This window comes from Myotis myotis, unplaced genomic scaffold, assembly GCF_014108235.1.
Source record: "Myotis myotis isolate mMyoMyo1 unplaced genomic scaffold, mMyoMyo1.p scaffold_m19_p_40, whole genome shotgun sequence".
Classification (NCBI taxonomy): Eukaryota; Metazoa; Chordata; class Mammalia; order Chiroptera; family Vespertilionidae; genus Myotis; species Myotis myotis.
This window is the reverse complement of record NW_023416347.1, coordinates 338442-358477: the sequence shown is the minus strand read 5'-3', so window position 1 is coordinate 358477 and position 20036 is coordinate 338442. Positions and strand designations below refer to the sequence as shown.

The 20036-nt window shown below is 54.6% G+C and overlaps 1 protein-coding gene across 4 annotated transcripts in view; it reads left to right on the top strand.

Annotated features, from left to right (window-relative positions):
* The window catches only part of CPEB1 (cytoplasmic polyadenylation element binding protein 1), a 63319-nt gene that overhangs the window by 35502 nt on the left and 7781 nt on the right, over nt 1-20036 (top strand). For 2 of the 4 annotated variants that reach the window (XM_036306310.1, XM_036306312.1), the window contains exons 3-8: nt 2825-3013; nt 14099-14322; nt 16269-16539; nt 18496-18609; nt 18862-18951; nt 19810-19946. In XM_036306310.1, the coding sequence (XP_036162203.1) occupies nt 2860-3013; nt 14099-14322; nt 16269-16539; nt 18496-18609; nt 18862-18951; nt 19810-19946 (990 nt within the window). In that variant the 5' untranslated portion in view covers nt 2825-2859. Of the gene's footprint in view, nt 1-2824; nt 3014-14098; nt 14323-16268; nt 16540-18495; nt 18610-18861; nt 18967-19809; nt 19947-20036 lie in introns of all 4 variants that reach the window. The other 2 variants (XM_036306309.1, XM_036306311.1) reach the window with 1 other exon arrangement.

The window sequence follows — 20036 nt, the reverse complement described above, 5'->3', positions numbered from 1 at the left end:
AATTATACTGTCATACTACTGAAAGTAAGATACTGACACAAATGTTAGTGCCAGCCACTGTACTGAGTGCTCTGTGCAGTCCTCACGAAATGCCTGAAGGTGGCTGCTGTTGCTGCTTTGCAGATAAGAAGATGCTCAGAGAGGCTAAGCGACTTGACTGAGCTCACACAGCGCAGACCTGGGAGCAAAGCAAGGTCTGTCAGACTTAGAAAGCGAGTTCCTTTTCCCAGGCCTCTTGATTTTAGGACATAGTGAAGGGGCATCCTTTGTGTGGAAGAAACGGTGTGAGGGAGAAGGACGCGATAAGGCTGGCGTCTGCGGTGGGGTGCGCAGTGAAGGCAGAGGGTGAACCTAGACCCACAAGCTCCTGGGTGCGTGAGGCAGCCAGTTCCCAGCATCCTTCAGGCCTGCCCTGCGGCCTGGGGCTCCAGTTGGGTGGGAAGCTGGTGTGGGTTGTGTAGGTCAGTAATGCTCAGACTTCGTGTGCACACATTCCACATGGGAATCTGTTGGAATGCGGATAAATTCCACCGGTCTCAGGTGGGGCCTGAGGTTCTGTGTTGACAACAGGCTCCCGGTGACCCCGGAACTGCTGCTCCACCACCTAGACTTTGGGCAGCAAGAGAATGGTCAGTGATTAGACTCCCCACCTGGGGTCCGGGTCACCATATGCACAGATGCCCTGGTTTTAGGGGGAGCGGGGACCAGTGGCTTCTGGACATAGATGCCGTCACATTGGGTGGAAGGGAGGGACTATACAGATAGCTGGGTTTGGGAGGAATGGATACTTAAATGTGGATTTTTTTTGTTTGTTTGTTTTTTAAATATATTTTATTGATTTTTTACAGAGAGGAAGGGAGAGAGAGAGTTAGAAACATCGATGAGAGAGAAACATCGATCAGCTGCCTCCTGCACACCTCCCACCGGGGATATGCCCGCAACCCAGGCACACGCCCTTGACCGGAATCGAACCTGGGACCTTTCAGTCCACAGGCCGACGCTCCATCCACTGAGCCAAACCAGTTTCGGCAAATGTGGATGTTTTTAAAGAAAGCATTATGTCTTGTAATTAACACACACGGATGGTTTTAAAAAGTGTATGCTTAGCTTGGGGGAGGAGTGCCGTGGAGAGCAGAGCAGGTTGGGTGGCGCAGCACCAGCCTGTGCAGTGCTAGACCAAGGCCTGACAGGCATCGACACGGAGCCAGGCAGGGATAGGGATGGATGACACAGCAGCAGGGAGGAGTCCCTCACAGACGGGCCATTCCCCTGCGGCTGAGGCTGGTGCCTGTGGACACACGCTGGCCAGCATTCCTGTGGCTGACAGCATTGTGCCTCTCTGCCCACCTCAGACCCTGTCACAGGCAGGCAGGCGGGCGGTCCCAGGTCGGCCTGCTTCCCACGTCTGGTTACTTCTGCCACGTGGGGGCACAGCAGGGTGGGTGCTCCCAGCCTGGGCTGGGGGTGTGCAGCCTGCCTGTCTCCCTCCTTTCTGAGGGTCACGTTGGAAAAAGACTGATGCAGAGAGGACGCTGGCGAGGACGAGGTGCTGGAGGTTCCAGAAGCTCTGGGCAGAGCCGGCCTCTGTTGCTGGAGCTGAGTGGTCATGGGAGTAGGGCCTTGGTCCTAGCGGCACCCTGATGAGAGGGGACGCAGGCAGCTGGCGGCCTCAGTGATGCTCACAGCTGGCAGACGGCTCTGAGGCTCCTGGCAGAGCGGGTGATGCGAGGTGCCGAACCGGGCACCGTGGGTGTTAGACCACCTCTGAGCCTGTTTCTCGTGTTCTGGCGTGTCAGACACTGGGGAGTGTTAGGTCTACCTAGGCCTACGGTTAGGGGAGTGAGGGAGGCACTGAACCTGATAATACGTGCTCATGGCAGTGCCCTCCCTTTTAGGGTGAAGGGACCTGGGACCGGATTATTCTAGTCAGGGCAGATCTTACTGGCCGTGGCATGTGGGCTGTGGGCCATACCTCCAGCAGCCCAGTGACTCCCCCTCCCACTGCCCACACTGACCCCCTTCTCTGTGATCAGCTGCTGTAGACACGCCGGGAGCACCAGGTGGTGGTGCTGGGTGCACGTGTGCAGTGTTTCTCTGAAGGTTCCCCTTCCTCAGTGGCAGCCCTGCTGTGTCAGGGTGCTGCCCGGGGCCACTTGCAGCACATAGATTTTTGCCAGCAGGATCTCGGAGCTTTGCGTTCGGCTGCAAAACCAGGGCTTGAGCAAGCAGCTGGAGGGAGTCCAGGACTAGAGTGTTTTTGGGTTTGGGGGTGGAGAGCAGAGGGAAGAAACGGGAGGGGCAGGAGGGCAGCGCTACACAAGCCAGCAGTCGCAGCTTCGGCAGTGAGGACCTCAGTCTTGCCCGAGGGCCGCTGGCCACCATTGCTGGAGACCCTGACTTACCGGCACCGCACCACACCCGGCGGTTCCAAGTAGCTGTTGTGCTGTCTTTTCCCTGGGAGGCAAGTCTCCTCCCTGTCGTCCCCTCCTGCTCCTCCCCGTTCTGTGAGGGATGGTGCCGTTCTCTATTGCACGCTCAGCCGGCTGATGTCACTGGCAGCGGGAAGCATCAGCAGCCTGGTCACATGCTGGCCCAGCCTGTAATGCAGACGGGATAGGGGTGTGTGTGTGGGGAGGGGGCTGTATGGCCACTGCTCTTGCTCTAACGCCCCCAAAAGTGCAGAGGCAGCAGCTGCAGCATCCAGCCTGCGTGGATGTCTGGTCCTTAAGCTTGGGGAAACTATTATTATTGATATTTATTGCTGATAATCCTGGGGCAAACAGCCCTTAACTCTGGGGTTTTGCTGTCCTCCTGTCCGAAGCAGACTTCCCGGACTCTGAAGACGCAGTCACAAGCAGGATGCTTTTCCCCACCTCTGCGCAAGATTCTCCCCGGGGCCTCCCAGATGCTAATGACTTGTGCCTTGGCCTGCAGTCCCTCAGCCTCACAGGCTGGGACCGACCCTGGAGCACCCAGGACGCAGATTCCTCAGCCCAGAGCAGCACACACTCCGGTGAGTGCCAGGAATGAGCCGGCGGGGGAGGGGGGTGCCCGGGTGGTGAGCGGAGATGCCCGCAGCAACAGTTGTTCGTTCCCCTCCGCATCCCCCACCACACACGCACAGCATGGAGCTGTTTTGCAAGAGATGGAAATGCTGGCCGTGAGTGTGCAGGACAGATGGTTGCTCGTAAAGGCAGGCACAGCTCCTCACTTACCCTGACAGACTCCCTGGAGTTGTTCATCTGCACCTGGGTGGCCCTGAGAAAGGTCCCCAAGGCGTCAGCCTCATGCAGAGAAGACCCAGACAAACCCCCTGGTGCCCAGGCCTGTCGTAGAGATGATGAAGCAAAACATTTTTGGGCGGGGGAGGGGACTTCAGGGCTGATTACTGGAGGTCTGGCTTCTGTTTCTCGGTGCCTTTGAGGGCCAGGGAGCTCTCTTCAGGGTAGGTGGTCCCCTGAGAAGGCAAGCTGGCAATCGAGGCTGGGTGATCCCGGGATATTGGAGTTGGCTTTGCATAGGTTAAGAGCACTGATCCCGGAAGGGGGTCAGCCGGGTAAGCAGGATGGAGTAACTGGCTGTGGAGGCTCTTTGTGTGAAGGGGAACCAAGTGGATGAAGGAAGGGCCACGCCCCTTTAGGACCCCCTGTCACTTGCAGGGAGTCACTGGGGACAGAATGAAGGGGCTTCTTGGCCACCCTTGGAACAGCTTCTGCTCAGACCTTCCCGTTGCCCATTTATTTCCCCCTGGTGGTATAAGGGGGAGGGCTGGCCAGATGCAGGTCTTGGAGTATTCAGGAAGAAATGTGAACTTAAATGCTGTAGGTATACTTAAAATCTACGTATTTGGCTTTATGTGAATTGTGCCTTAATAACAAGAATACTGGCAGCAGCTACTTTACAAGCGGGGGGGGGGGGGGGCAGCCATTTGTTGTTGGTGCCCAGGGAGTCACTGAGCTGCCAGCCTCCCACCTCCCCGCCCCGACACTGGCCGCCATGGCAGCCAGGTACTGTCTTGTTGATTCTCCGGCCTCCACCCTATTTGGTGCAGCTCTTTTCTTAGTATACTTTGCAGGGCTTGGTACTGTTGCATCTGCTGACATTATAATGCTCACTTACTTCAGTAAAAGCCCATTGGGTTGGGGGTTGGGTTTTTTGTTTTTTATTTGGTGTGGGTGGGGAAGAGCTTTGCCTTAAGTGGCTACCTCTGGGTCAAGGTAGAATTTCTTGAAGTACTGGCCTTCAGCTGGCTCTGGCTTTTCAGAAAGGCTGGTGATGGCCCTCTTACTCTGGGCAAGGAAGTGGGGTGTCACTGGTTCTGTGCTTGCAGATCTTGGCTTGGAGGCCGGGGAAGCTGCTTTTGTGTGTGTGGTACTCTGAAGCCAACCTGGGTGGCCCACAAGCTGACCTTGTGCTCTGCCCCCCGGTATCTGAGCAAAAGATAGAAGAGCTCCCAGGAAGTGGCCACCTGTCTGTGGTGGTCGGCGTCTGACCAGGGCTCTGTCTTTCACTGAGTCAGGTTGGGGTGTGGCCCTTCCTTGGCTCCGGTTTGTCTCCACTACAAGGGTCCTCCTGAAATCTAATCACAGCACATAGACGTGCAGGAGGGCCATCGTGGGCCTGGGAGAGCTCGGCCTGAAAGTGACTGTGAAATTGGGCTGTAAAAAATAGCTTGGGTTATTACTCAGCAATATAAAAAAAGAGTGAAATCCTGCCATTTGCAACCACATGGATGGACTCAGGGAGAATTATGCTCAGTGAAATAAGTCAGACAGAGAAAGACAAATATACCGTATGATCCCTCTTATATGTATGTGGATCCTAAAACACAAAACAGAAACCGACTCGGAGATACAGAGAACACACTGAAGGTTGCAGGGGTGGGGGCTGGGACATGGGTGAAAAAGGTGAAGGGGATAAGAGGTACAAACCTCCAGTTATAAAATGAATAAGTCACAGGGATGTAATGTGCAGCTCGGGGAAGATAGTCAATATTATTGTAATAACTGCATGGAGACAGATGGCTACTAGACTTACCAAGGTATAGAAGGCATATGTCTTAAGGTATGTGAATGTCGAATCACTACGTTATACACCTGAGGCTGACATAATAGTGTGTGTCAACTGTTCTTTAATAAAGAATAGCTTGGTCCAGCCTTCACTCCCAGCTTTCCCACCCCCAGCAGCCTGTGCTGCTGCTGCCTCTGAAGTGAGGATGGGTTTACTTCTTCTTCTTCTTCCACCACACACACTTTAGTGATAAACATACATGATTTTGTGGATCAGGGAGGGACTGCAGTGTGGCCCTTGCATTCACAGGGACGGGGCAGGGGGGTTCTGGGCTGTGGTCTGGCTATGGGCAGGGTTTGCATGCCCATGCCTTTCTCCCTGATGTCGGAGACACACCCATCCCTGGTCCCCATGTTGCCCCTGCGTTGTGGAGCTGTGGGGATGGCCATGTCGTCTCTTCCCGTGTTCCTGGCCTCCTGGGAAGCCCACAGGAGGGTGCCGCCTCCTGCCGTGGGATGCGGCCCTCCCACCGCCAGCTGCAGCGGCGCCCTTGCCAGCAGTGCAGGAACACGCAGCCCACTCCAGTGCCCACACGCCTCCGCCTGAAGACCAGCAGCTCCTCTCCTTCGGGGGCTCTGGACAGTCTGGAGTCGTCCTCTCTGGTACCTGCTCTCTCTGCGTAGACTTCCTCCTCGGGCTCTGCGGGGTGGCGTGTGGCCCCAGGCAGCTGTAGCTTCACATGTGAGGGCAGCAGGGTTGGAGGTAGCAGAACTCGCGACTGGGAAATCTTGGCTAAGTTTATTCAACCAACGTGGAGCACTTGCTGTGTGCCAGGCACTGTGTTGGGCACTGGAGGTAACCTCAGTGAATAAAATGGTTGCCCATAAAAATCCCGTGACCGTTAAAGGAAGACAGATGAGACAGTGTGCCACCTGCAGCTTGGTGGTTGCTGCGGTGGGGGTTTTGCATCGGGACACCTTTCAGTGGGTCTTAGCCTGAGACGGGACCTGGGCCTTTCTCTAGGGTGGGGCCTTCTGCCGCGTGGGTGTCACCAGCCTCGCAGGCCCGTGGGAAGACCCTGGGGTGGGGTCTGCTTTTGAGAGTCGTGCCTTCAAGGCCACTGTTGTTTGGCACGTGGCGCTTTGGAGGGGTCCCTTCCTTCTAGACGGTGCTGCCCTGTGAAGGCCACACTCGGTGTCCTGGGATGGGGGTACAGTGGCTAGTGAGCAGCCAGCATTATCGACTGCTTCCTGCACTGAGTGCATCACCTGACTTTAGTCCTCAGGGCCCTGGGAAGTGGGTACTGATAACCATTACTGTCGGAAAGACGAGGACATAGGCCCACAGACGTTGCCAAAGGCTAGAGGCGATAGCTGCCAGAATTCAGCCCAGGCTCTGTGGTTCCAGACCTCTTCTGCTCGGCTACACCTGCGTTCCCACGTGCAGAACCCTCACATGCTGGGCAAGAGCACTTAGGTTAGGGTATCTCCGTGGACAGTGCGGGGGCTCCTGAGCCAGAGGCAAGGTGTGGCCTTGCTGAAGTCCCTGGAGGCCAGGGCAGGCGACAGGCAGGGCTCAGCTCATCCACTGTGCTACCCGATGGCTCTCTTCCTGCTTTCCCCAGGTGAATCCCCCATGTGGCATAACTCGGAAGACAGTGGGGTGATTGAGCATCTACCTGGGAAACAAGGGCTCGTAGTGATGCCTGTGCAGCAGCCTGGGCAGACTAGGTGCCCAGGTAGCAATGCCAGGGGCCTGTCCTGGTTCTTTCCCTCTCTGTGGAGGTCCCTGGGGGACGGGCCTGTGCATGCTCTGGTCTCTGCCCGGCTGCTGACCAGGGTGCTCTGCTGTGCTGCTCCCCACGGGTGTGCAGGCTTGAAGACCTGGGCTGGAAGGGGCGGCCTCTGCGTTTCGCTTCTGCTGCTGCTGTACTTCCAAACAGCCTCTCAGGCAGCGTCCAGAATGGGGCTGGGTTCCTCCTGTGTGTGGCATGGACATCCGGGTCCAAGGTCTCCTGCAGTCTGCCCGGGCCATTCAGCCCTCCACCTCTGTATTCCCAGCACGTAGCACGGTGCCTGGTCATGGCTCTGTGGTAAGTATTTACTGAGTGATGAGTAGCAGGCCTGACACTGCATTTTTGCACTACAAGGTCTCTCCCATCTTCTGCCTCCTATGTGTGTGTTGGTTAGCTGGATGGACAGGTGGCCTGTGGGGAGGGGAGGGCTTCCTGGGAAGCCGTGTGACAGTGGGTCCCTCCTAGGCGAGGTGGGCGGCTGCAAGGACAGTCAATGAGACTACTCCAGGGATCGAGGTCGGGGAAGGCAATGTCAGGACCTGGGACCCAGAGCCAGTGGTGGGAGGTAGACTCGGAGCTTGCCCGGAGTTGGGTGGGTGAAGAGTTGAAGACTGGGGTCTGTACTGAGTGCTGCCCTCCACTTCCTACCTGTGCCTTCAGGGTGATGTTGGACAAACAGCCTAGAACCAAAGGTTGGGAGAGGGAGGGAGGGTTCCAGGTACGCGGCCTTCTATCTCAGGGCCGGAGTACTAGTTCCCGTTATGTAACGGCACCTGTGTGTCTGGGCCTCGTCTCCCAGACTGAGCTCTCGCTCTGACAGTGTCTTCCACGCAGGCCTCCGTCCAGTGCGAGGCTCTCGCTGCCACCCGGCTCGGGTGCCTTTGTCCTCTTGGGCAAGGCTTCAGAAAATTCCAGCAGTGACTCAGCGGTGAAACCCACAGGAGCTGGCATAGAAGGGTGAAAGTGGAGAAAGTTAACAATCGGTCTAAAAATATTACTGCTGATGTGGTCTCCTGTACCCTCTGAGGTAGCATTAATGAGCTGGGACCTTCTGCCAGGCCCTCGCCTCCCGTGACTCCCCGTCTGTGGCTGGCACCGCTTCCTGCCAGCATGTGCGTGGGCATGGGTGCCTGCCCCAGGAAGAGCACGCTGTTCCCCTGAGTCACTTTCGGGAGATGTGGATCCGCTGTGCCCTTGGCCACCAGGGACAGGAGCCACGCAGAGGGGGACGGAGGGACTTCTCTCCCACAGCCCCCACCCCCTTAAGCCATCTAGGTTCACACTTGGCATCTGGCCATGACGCAGCTCTGTGCCCTGTGCTGGGGGGTGGAGTTCGAGGTGGTCACTGACCTGCAGTGTAGGCATGGCTTAATGAGAGTCCCCGTCATCAGATGGTCCCTCCTTCACGCAGTTCCCAGCTGCGTTCTCCTCCCCTTGACTCCCAATGGCTGGAAGTCGGTGCTGCTCACTCACAGGGAGGCAGGGTTCCATGGCTGAGCTGGGATCAGGCGAGTCCCTCTCTTGAAATAAGGCCCCTCCTGGGACCCCCGGTCTCTGCTGCCTCCCCTTCCTTTGACCTGTAGATCCTCAGAGACCCACCTGGCCAGGCCCTGTGTGGTCTTGGCCTGTGGGAGACAGTCAGGCTACTTGGGGGCATTTGACCATGGGTGATAGTTTCCCGAAACTTGGCTTCTTCTGTGGGTTGAAGGAAACATCAAACTCCCTGAGAAACTCCGGGCACCTTGATACTAGGTTTTCTTGTCTTCCCTGTGTCTCCCGGTCACACTGCTACTGTGTCCTTGGCCCGTCCAGTTTAACATTTGCAGGAAACTGATCCACCGAGTGCTGACAGGAACCAGGGGTGCTAATTCTGGGGCACCCCAATCTCATATGTTTGCCAAGTGGCATTGCCCCTTTCTAGGCTATCAGCCTAAGCCCTTTCCCGTTTCCCTGTGTGGGTAGAGTGTTCATTGGGGCTCTCCCTGCTGCTCTTGGCCGTAGACGGTGAGGATCCCAGCAGACTCTGGGGAGGATTAGGCCAGGGAGGTGACTCTGCAGCCCGGATCTATAAATAGTATCTAGTCCTCTTTGAAGTAAGTACTGTCACAAATTTGAGGTGGCAAGTAATTCTGTCTGTCTGGGTGATGGGCTGGGTAGGGATAAACTGAGGTTTCCCCCTGATTCTGAGTTGCATCTAAGTCAGCATTGTGTCCGTAAATTGGGTCACCCTGATTGAAAGGGTGTGTCCCCGTTAAGGCACTGGACAGTCCCTCTCGGGACACCCAGCACACACCCTTCCCTGCATTTGCCCAGTGGTGGGTATACTTAGTCCAGAAGGCAGAACTTCATCCCATGTGCCTGCAGGTTTCTGTGCAAATGCATTTAAGAGGTTTTTTTAAGCCGAAACCGGTTTGGCTCAGTGGATAGAGCATCAGCCTGTGGACTAAAAGGTCCCGGTTCGATTCCGGTCAAGGGCATGTACCTGGGTTGCGGGCACACCCTCGGTGGGAGATGTGCAGGAGGCAGCTGATCGATGTTTCTCTCTCATCGATGTTTCTTACTCTCTATCCCTTTCCCTTCCTCTCTGTAAAAAATCAATAAAATATGTTTAAAAAAAAAAAGAGGTTTTTTTAAAAGGAGAGTATTTCTTCTTCCAGGTAGAGGGGATTCTAGTCCCTCTCACTCACGCTCTGGTTAGATCAGTTGCCTCCGAAAAGGTAAAGTCAGATGGGAATTGACTAGTTTTCCTTCCTGTCATTTAAAAAAAACTTTGTTTGGAAATAATTTCAAATTTACAGAAGTTACGGATATGAAACAAAAGGGACGCAGGGGGTGCTGGTGTTTCCCTTCCTCCAGAGCCTCCCAGGCTGACGTTTGCCTCCTCTGCTGTATCCCTCCCACGTTCTCTCTCTCTGTGTCTATATGTGTAAGTTCTGAACCATTAAGAACATAACAAAACAGCTGTCAACTGCAGTCAATGTGAAATTGATACAATACCCTCATTAAACGGCTGTTTGTATCCCATTTTGTCTGGTGGCCCAGCAGTGTCCTTCACAGCACTTTTTTCTGTACAGGTGTCTGCCCCTAGCTCCTTCGGTTTTGCTCCCTTGGTTTGTTGGTGTTTTCTTAAAAATCTTTATTGTTGAAAGTATTACAGATGTCCCTTTTGTGTGTGTGTGTGTGTGTGTGTGTGTGTGTGTGTGTATTTTTCCATTGACCTCCTTCACCATGCACTGGCCCCTCCCCAGCCTTCACCACACTATTCTTTGTGTCCATGGGCTATGCATATCCTCCTATATTATAAAAGCCAAATATGCAAATTGTCCCCTCTGGCGGTCATTTGACCCGGAGTTCACTCACTATGACGTGTGCTGACCACCAGGGGGTGGTATGGAACATGGTGGGAGTTGGTGACGCGGTGCTTGCAGCAGGCGGTAGTGGAGGTGCTGCCCGCCCCAATGGCCCCTGATAAGAGCAGGACCACGGCGGGATGGTGGAGCAGGTGAGCAGGCAGTGCCAGGCCAAGGCAGGTGTGAGTGGGGGCCCAATGTCCCCACAGACGGCGAGCAGTGGCGTTAGGGGGTGGGGCTGCCATCTGTCTCCCAGGCGCTGAGGGAGCCGGGTGGGGGGCCTGGCCCCGATCGATCGCCCCACAGACGGGATAGTGGAGCAGGTGAGGGGGCAATGCCAGGCCATGGCAGGGTGCCAGGTGGGGCTGCAAGGCTGGGGGTGCAAGCTGGGGCCTGATCCCTGCAGGCCACCCCCAAGGGACCCCACCCGTGCAAGAATTTGTGCACCAGGCCTTTAGTATGTGTATAAGCCCATGGTTAATCTCTCCCTGTCCACTCCCTCCCTCTCCCCCCCCCCTGCCCCCCCACCCTTACCTTCACTCTGAAATCCGTCAGTCTGTTAGTCTGTTACATGCTTCTGTGTTTCTGGATCTATTTTATTCATCAATTTATTTTGTTCATTAGATTCCACATATGAGTGAGATCATGTGATACTTGTCTTTCCCCTGTTGCTTTTGGATTCTTTCAAACACTTATTTCACTTAGCATGATACTCTCCAGATTGCTCCATACTGTTGCCAATGGTGGGAGTTCCTCCTTTTTTACTGCCACATAGTATTCCATTGTGTAGATGTGCCACAGCTTTTTCATCCACTCATCTGCTGATGGGCACTTGGGCTATTGCCAAATCTGAGCTATTGTACATTGCACTATGATGAACATAGGGATGCATATATCCTTTCTGATTGGTGTTTCTGTTTGCTTGGGATATATTCCTAGAAGTGGGATCACTGAGTCAAACGGGAGTTTCATTTTTAATTTTTTGAGGAAACTCCATACTGTTCACCACAGTGGCTGTACCGGTCTGCATTCCCACCAGCAGTGCAGAAGGGTCCCTTTTCTCCACATCCTCCCAGCACTTGAGGTTTGATTTGTTGATGGTAGCCATTCTGACAGGTGTGAGATGGTACCTCGTTGTCGTTTTGATTGGCATCTCGTATGATTAGTGACTTTCTTGCTCCCTTGGTTTTTGCTCCCTGTGAGCTTACGAACTTTGCTTGCCTTGAATGTATTTTACAAAGTTCAGCTTGTTCTGGCCATCACTTCCTGAAATCATTATCACGGTTTATGCCACTCTTTCTTACATTCTTTACTTATTCCTGGGTGGCTATGTCTCCCTCTCTTCTCTCCCCAAACCCTGTTCCAGAGCTCACACTCCTGGGGAAATGTCCCACGCAGCCACGTTGGTTTCTCTTCTCTCTCGGGCATTAGTGGGCATTGTGCTGTGAGAGCCGTATTTAAATAACCTGCAGTCTTGAGTCAAGGTGAAGAATTCAGTGCGAAAGGTTTTTGGGTGTGGCGAAGGGAACTGACGAGAACTTCGGAGTAGCACGTCGTGGGTTTTTCTAAATCAGTGCGTCTCAGCTTTAATGTGCACACAAACCTCCTGGGGATCCTGTTAAGATGCAGGTTCTGACCCAGGAGGTCGGAGTGGGGCCCGGGATGCATTGTTAATAGGTTCCCGCAGCGGCCAGGCCCTGGAAAAGGCTTCAGACCCAGATGATGTAGGTCCCAGGGCACTGACCGCTGGTAGGTGAGATAGCTTGTCTGTAGTTGATGGTCGTAAAGGAATTTCAACAAAAGAGAGGTGTCGGGAACATGAAGACGAGATGTAAAGTTCTGGGCATTTTTTAAGTTGCTAGTGGAGGTGCGTTCCAGAAGTTATAGCCTGAAGTCGGGTTCTGGTGTCTGGCACGTTCTGGGTGAGCAGCAAACGGTAGGCGTGTGACTGAACCTGGTCCAGAGGGAGCAGGTGACTGACTGGTCATGGACTGTGAGCACTTCAGGCATAAAGTTCATTGGTGGCTAGCGGGGCCTGTCCTGCCTTTTTCTGTTGAGACAGGCTTGTCAGATGGGAGGATGTGGTAGAGATCATTCCTAGCTTTCACACAGGAATCTGACAAGGCCTCAAGATTTCTTTGTGGACATTGCAAAAAATAAAAAATAAAAAAATTGCAGGTTAGTTGGAATTGTGCCTGGTAGCACAGATGTACCAACACCGTAGTGAACACAGATTGATGCATGAGGGAAGTGGTCTGCAGTGGCACCCCTGTTGCTTTTGGATTCTTTCAAACACACTCTCTTATTTTTTAAAAATGTTTTTACTGATTTTTAGAGAGAGAGAAGGGAGAGGGATAGAGAGATAGAAACATCAGTGATAGAGAAACATTATCGATCATTTGCCTCTTGCCTACCCCCTTCTGGGGATTGAGCCCCCAACCCAGGCGTGTGCCTTGACTGGGAATTGAACCGGCAACCTCTTGGTTCATGGGTCATTGCTCAACAGCTGGACCACACTGGCTGGGCCAAACACACTCTTTTTTAAACCTGGGGTGAATGCAGAGCTGTGGCCCATACTGACCATGCCCAAGCCCTTTGGGCTGTTGCTGGGAGTTGTCATGCAGCTCTGTGCTGGGCTTCCCTTGAGGACTCTGGGCTCTGCATCGCTCTCTTGCCATTTCACGTGTAAACATTGCCTGTGTCCTGAACACTTTTCCTGACAGTGTCATGAAGGGGTTGGCATTCCTCCCAAGATGCATGACGAGGTGGAGACGTGCAGAGCCTCCTAGAGCACACGGCCACACGGAGGAGGGAGGACCTAGGGCTGCACCCAGGTGTGCCTCAGCCAGAGCGGGCTTGACCAGACGTCATTCTGCTTCCATCCCAAACGACTGACATTCGGGGTGCAGCGCAGAGAGCCCCGCATGTGCTAGCCGCTTGCTCAGGAGCTCTCGGAGAAGAGGCCTGCTCACGCTGTCCTAGGCCTCAGGGTGTGGCCCGAGTCCTCTACTCCAGCTGCGTGGTGTCGGGGTGGGATTCTCGTGAGCAGGTCGCCAGGCAGTAGGGAGGAGCATGGTGTGCGCTGAAGGGGTCTCCTGTGGCAACGTGGGCGTGTGCACCCAGACACGAATAGCAGGTATGGCCCAGCCAGCGTGGCTCAGTGGTTGAGCATTGACCTATCAACCAGGTCACATTTCATTCCTGGTCAGGGCACATGCCCAGGCTGTGAGCTCTATCCCTGGTGTGGGGTGTGCAGGTAGCAGCCAATCATTGATTCTCTCTCATCATTGATGTTTTTATTTCTCTATCCCTCTCCCTACCTCTCTAACCTTCCTCTCTGAAATCAACAAAAATATATTTTAAAAAAATAGCAGCTATGACCGGGGTCCCCAGTGGTACAGAGTTCCCCGAATGCTGGCACTGACCCCTAAGCCTAGGTGTCAGATTGCTGGAGCTTTGTTGTTGTTGGTCTTTTTAAAATATATTTTTATTGATTTCAGAGAGGAAGGGAGAGGGAGACAGAAACATCAATGATGAGAGAGAATCATCAATTGGCTGCCTCCTGCAGGCCCCCTACTGGGGATCGAACCCGCAACCCGGGCATGTGTCCTGACCGGAATTGAACCGTGACCACCTAGTTTATAGGTCGATACTCAACCTCTGAACCATATCGGTCAGGCAAGAGCTGGAATTTTGTTGCTTCTGTGACAGCAGGACCTCCAGGCTTCACAAAGCTGTCCTGTAACTGCCTCTCACAGGCCCTGGGTGGCCAGTGTCGGCCCTGGATGTGTGTCTGCTCGGTGCATGCGAACTGTGGTTCTGTTGTGCTTTCAATGGTTGTGCCTCAGCGTATCCTGTTGCGTGGCTGTGGGAGAAGAAGGGAGGGCTGTTGGCTGGGAAGAAAACTAAGAAGTTACAGGACTTCCTTTATTTTTCCTCCTAGTACTGAGCATGCTCCACAACCCCCTGGGCAATGTCCTGGGGAAGCCCCCCTTGAGCTTCCTGCCACTGGACCCCCTTGGATCTGACGTGGACAAGTTCTCAGTACCCTCAGTCAGAGGCTCCCGCCTGGACACGCGGCCCATCCTGGACTCCCGCTCCAGCAGCCCCTCGGACTCAGACACCAGTGGCTTCAGCTCCGGATCAGATCATCTCTCAGACTTGATTGTATGTCGCTTGTCGGGGAGCCGGGTGGGAGGGCCAGCATGCTTGACAGGGGTACGTGCCCACTAGGATGCTGGAAGGTGTGGAGGCCATCGTGGGCACATACAGAGCTTTTCGTCCTCGACAGAATAGAGGATGCCTTGTACACCCATTGGGCGATGCATTTCAGGACCTGAGCCCGGGACACTTCCTATGAGTTTCTCCAGGAGCCGTTGGGTCACAGTTACTTCACAGGCAAACATGGGAGTCCTAGCCGAGTTCCGTGTCCTGGCCTACACGGGGTGTTCTTTAGCCTAAACACAGTATCGTTTATGTGCCTTTATGTATGATATCTCAGAACTCTTAAGTGATGATTTTTAAAATTATGGGCATGCTCCGTTTTACTGGGCTATGAGGTGTTGCAATTGTTTACAAATGAAGGCAAGACCCTCCACCAGCCAAAGAGGTGATGACACGCTTTCTTGCAGTGGTCTGGAGCCAGACCCGCCCCACCGCCTGGGTGCGCCTTCATTGGCGGGGCCAGGGTTCTCACCCAGACCTGACTGCCCCTGGCTCCTAAAGCCTTTCCTGACCCATGTTGGCTGTCTGAGGCCACTGTGCACCTGTGAAGTGCTGCCCAGTGTTAATGTGGCACCCAGGCTCCTCACCTGCAGCCGGGTGGCGGGGGCGCCCAGGCTGCACGGAGTTGGCGGTGGGTTAGGTGAGGAGCACAGTGCCATGCAGCCTTCGCTGCCTCCTCATCCTGGCCTCTGTTCCGGGTCCCTACACTGGCTGGTCGATGAATGGAAGGCTGGCTTCCTACCTCTTCCCTTCCACACCCAGGACTGGCCTCCCTGGTCGTGGATACAGTTACCATTCGTAGCCCAGCCGTGAGCACCCACCTGGTCTCCTGTCCGCTCCCCTAGAGCATGAGCTGGCGCTCCTGTTCCCCTTGCCCGGCTCAGGCTACTCCCAGAGGGGCCCCCACAGTGGGCCCTGCTACCCTGGGCCGCAGTTGCCTCCTGTAAATGGGGTGAGATGAGGTGCTTCTGGTTATGGCCTTCAGAGGGGGTCTCAGTCTTGGAAATTTACCTCATAAAGCTTTAATTGTTTGAGTTTTGTTGAAAGAATTTCCTCAGGCCTGGCCCATGTGGCTCAGTGGTTGAGTGTCGAGCCATGAACCAGAAGGTCACGGTTCAATTCCTGGTCAGGGCACATGCCGGGTTTTGGGCTCGATCCCCAGTAAGGGACGTGCAGGAGGTGGTCAATCGATGATTCTCTCTCATCAATGGTTCTATCTGTCTTTCCCTCTCCCTTCCTCTATCTAAAAATGAATAAAAACACACAAAAAAAGAACATCCCCAGATACCTCACTCCTCACAGAAGAGGGAATAGAGGCAGTATTTGAACTTTTAGGACATATTCTGTTGAGTGATTATTTGTTTGTTTTTATGATAATGTGATGTCATTTTACCCACTGAAACCAGTAGAATTTAAAGCTTTGGCACAAGCTTAGAATAAACCCCGCGTTCTTACATATTTCTGATAGAACACCCCCCCCCCCCGCAACAGAAAGCATTTTGACTCTAGACCTAGGAATCTGACCAAAGAAAACACAAGATATGAAGCTACATCTTAAAGTACCTATTTATAGACCAAGAGTATCTGAGTGTTCATCAGTGGGGCAATAGGTCAGGGAAATGTAGCTTGGTCCCTAAATAGAATATCGTAAATTAATTAAAAATGCTTACAAAGACTGTCTGGCAAAATGAAAAAAAAAATGTTGACTTGGGGACAAAAGAATTTGTTTAAATTAGGGTAGGACAACTAATCTTAAAAATGCTTAGGGAGAGAGTCTGGAAGAAAGTAGACCCAGTGCTTAATGGTATTTTTCATAATGTCTGCAGTGCAGTTGTTGCTCTTTCCACCAGACCGCCCTCTGAAAACCTGTCTCCCTTTTCCTCCTTCAGTCCAGCCTGCGCATCTCCCCCCCTCTGCCCTTCCTGTCCCTGACAGGGGGTGGCCCCCGAGATTCCTTAAAGATGGGGGTTGGGTCCCGGATGGACCAAGAGCAAGCTGCTCTTGCCGCCGCCGCTGCTGCCGCCGCTGTCACTCCTTCCCCAACCAGTGCGTCGAAGAGATGGCCAGGAGCGTCCGTGTGGCCCTCCTGGGACCTCCTGGAAGCCCCCAAAGACCCCTTCAGCATAGAGAGAGAGGCCAGGCTGCACCGGCAGGCGGCAGGTGAGTGTGGGTGGGCAGGCTGGGCCCGACAGGGGACCTGACTGGAAGAGGACTTGGCTGCGGTGAAGGCCCTGGATCTGCAGCGCAGTCTGTCCTCTGGAGTGAGTGCTGATGGGACAGTCGGGTTTTCAGGGCTGGCAGGCAGGAAGGAGCGGTGACCTGCGTGCGGGCCGTGTGGTGAGCGTTGGCTCCCTCTCACCTGTTTCCTCTGGAGGCTGGCTGTGCGCAGCCGTCTGTTTATTCTCTCACGGGAAACCCTGGCGGATGCTCTGAGCTTTGTCTCCCTTTACCTTCCTAACTCAGGCAGGAGCTTCTTCCCCGAGGCTTTCTGACAGGTGAACTCCGGGACACGGGTGGGCAGCCTCTAAGGTAAGGGCTGTCCCCAGGTGTCCTGGTCTCCCACAGACCTCGGGCTCCGTCATTGACCTGAGCTGAGATACGCACTGCATCTGTTTGTCATCTTCCGCCAATACCCAGAAGTAAATGAGTCACAGTCAGTGTTTACTGAGGCGTCAGGTGCCCACCGACCGCGGTTCGGAGGTGCTGAGCCGATGACGGCCGGTGTTCAGTGTCGCCCTTCCCTGTGTTTCCAGAGGCATCAGTATGTCTGACTTTCTGCTCACAGAGCTGGACCTGATCTCATTCTCCTCTGATGGTGCCACTGCCCTGTCCACTTCGTGGTCTTGGCCGCCCATCTTTGCACTTTCTCCAGTGCCACTGTCCCTGCGAAGGGATGTTATATCTAGTTCCGTTATTGTTCGCAAAACATTGCTGATAGTTGAGTTTCTTGCTGGCACGTTGGGCCTTGTAGGAAATGGCTTCATGTCATATCATCGCCTGAGTGAACATGAGGCTTGGTTTCCTTGGCTCCCTGTCCTGGTGCTACGGCGGGGAGTGCAGTAGGCAGGGCCTGGCCATGCCCAGGAGGTCACTCCCGGATCTGGAACAGCACAGACCGAGTGGGGACAGGATTAAAGACTGCTAGAAGGCCAAATTGGTCACCAAGAACAGAGCCTCAACCTTCTGGCCCTTTAAATACAGTTCCTCATGTTGTGACCCAACCATAAAATTATTTTCATTGCTACTTCATAACTGTAATGTTGCTACTGTGATGAATCCTAATGTAAATATCTGATATGCAGGATGGTCTTAGGCGACCCCTGTGAAAGGGTTGTTCCACCCACAAAGGGGTCGCGACCCACAGGTTGAGAACCGTTAGAAACTGTAGGGCTGAACAGAAGAGCAGTCGGAGTTTTGAGTCGGAGTCAGACACATCACAGCGGGTTGGGACAGGCTTGTCATGGGCATACATTGGACGCTGAGTGGGGGGGTGGGGGTGGGGTGGGTCCATTATCTAAGGAAGGCCCGATGTTTGTTGGGGCGTCGCACACATAGCTGTGGGGGTGGGGCCTGGTTCTGGCTTGGGAACGGCTGGGACTCTGGTCTTGTTGGGCTGCTGGTGGGGGCGCTTTATTGGCAGGGTCCTCACTTCCGTGATGGGTGAGTTCAGAGCGAAGGCAGCGAAAGTAGAGGCAACTGTTTCTTGTGTGAACATGTGGGGACAAGGCCCATGTGGAGCAGCCAGCCTTTGGGATCTCGTACACAGAATTGTTCTATTTACGTTCAAGTAATTTTATTTTAATTAGCATTGGAAGCAATGCCTAGACAAAACTGCTTTGTGGTTAGTTACCAGTTACGTGTTTGGAAACAGCTTGGGTTGTGAGCATTTTTACCTACACATCTCTGTTTTCGTGGAGACAGAATTAGTGATGAGGGCCGGGCTGTCGGGATTGGGCTGACGGCGTGGTGAGGTGTAAGGTTTCCCGCCTTTCGGAATAGCCAGGGGTGTCCTCCCAGCAGCCTGGCTGCGCCGGGCCGTCCTGTTCTTCCTGGACACCTTCACCCCAGGGGAGGGCGGTGGTTCTCTGACCCATTTCTCTGTCTCTGCCCCCAAAGCTGTGAATGAAGCTACTTGTACCTGGAGTGGCCAGCTTCCTCCCCGGAACTACAAGAACCCTGTCTACTCCTGCAAAGTGTTCCTCGGAGGTGTTCCTTGGGATATTACGGAAGGTGAGCTGCCTCCAGGCCTCCTGCTTCAGGAGCATGACGCTGGGCTGGAGGCCGGGCTGACCTCTGAGCTCAGGGTCTCCAGGAGCCTGGGGAGGGGCGCTTCACCGACTCCCATCGTGCTCTTCTCGGTGCTTGCACCTGCCCCCGAGACCAGAGTCCTCTCAGATGTTGTTTGTGGGGGGATGAGCCTGGGAGAGCTGGGCCCCCTGGGGAGGGTGTGCCTCAGCACCCCTCTTGTCCATCTCTTCGCAGCTGGATTGGTTAACACCTTCCGTGTTTTTGGCTCCCTGAGTGTGGAGTGGCCCGGTAAGGATGGCAAGCACCCCCGGTGTCCTCCCAAAGGTAATATGCCCAAAGGTAATAAAGACATGGTAGGAGCTTTTTTTTTCCTCCCTGGCACATAATTGCACTGAGGGATGCTGGGATGTCACCGCTGCATGCTGGTACCGTGGTGTAGGCACCTGGAGCACACAGCTTTCCGCTGTCAGCACTGCTCCCCACCTAGCACCACCCCTCTGTTCTTCTGGCTAATGGTCCGTCTGTCCAAACTGACCTGCAGTGGGAGCTGCCGCTGAAACCCCCGTGTGACACCTCCTGTGCCCTCCCCCACCTGGACCCAGCCGCTTCCCTCGCAGAACAAGGCATTCGCAGGGCCCCCTTTGCCTGCCCCCTGCTTAGTTACATTGTTGCTGACCTCCTTCTGAGCTCCCTTTGGAGCCGGCAGGAAGGAGGACCAAGCCTCGGATCCCTCACTGGTCTGAAATGAGATCCCTTCCCTGCAGAGTGGAGGCAGGTGCTATTTTCACCCTGCCCGTCTCCACTGGCAGTGTCCCGGGGGGGACGGGACCAGTGGTAACTAGGCTTTTAGAGCAGCACCCCCACCCCGCAGGTAGGCTGCAGACCTGCCTCCGCTCCCCGCCTCCCCTGGCCAGGAACACGTGCTCCGGTCGGGTGAAGGGCTGTGTGGTATGACAGGCCCGTCCTGCCTTGCCAACCTCCCCCTGCCAGGTGGGAGAGGTCCCCGCCCCCCCAGGCCTGGGCTCGGCAGAGCAGGACTCCCTTCAACAAGACTCCCCAGGAGCAGGACACACTTGTGTCGTACGCACGCACGAGGCCGCCTCTCCTGGAACCGAGAGCTGCAGAACGAAGGCTGAGGAGGGGCCGAGGGTGCTCATGCTGCTTCTCTTTCGTTGGGAATAGGGTATGTGTACCTGGTCTTCGAACTGGAGAAGTCTGTCCGGGCCTTGCTGCAGGCTTGCTCGCATGACCCGCTGAGCCCCGACGGCCTGAGCGAATACTACTTCAAGATGTCCAGCCGAAGGATGCGCTGCAAGGAGGTGAGTGAGCACCACGTCCTCTCCTAAGAGGCCAGTGTCCTTGGGTGGCAGGACACGCAGGCTGCAGGCGAGTGTCCTACTGAGGCAAGA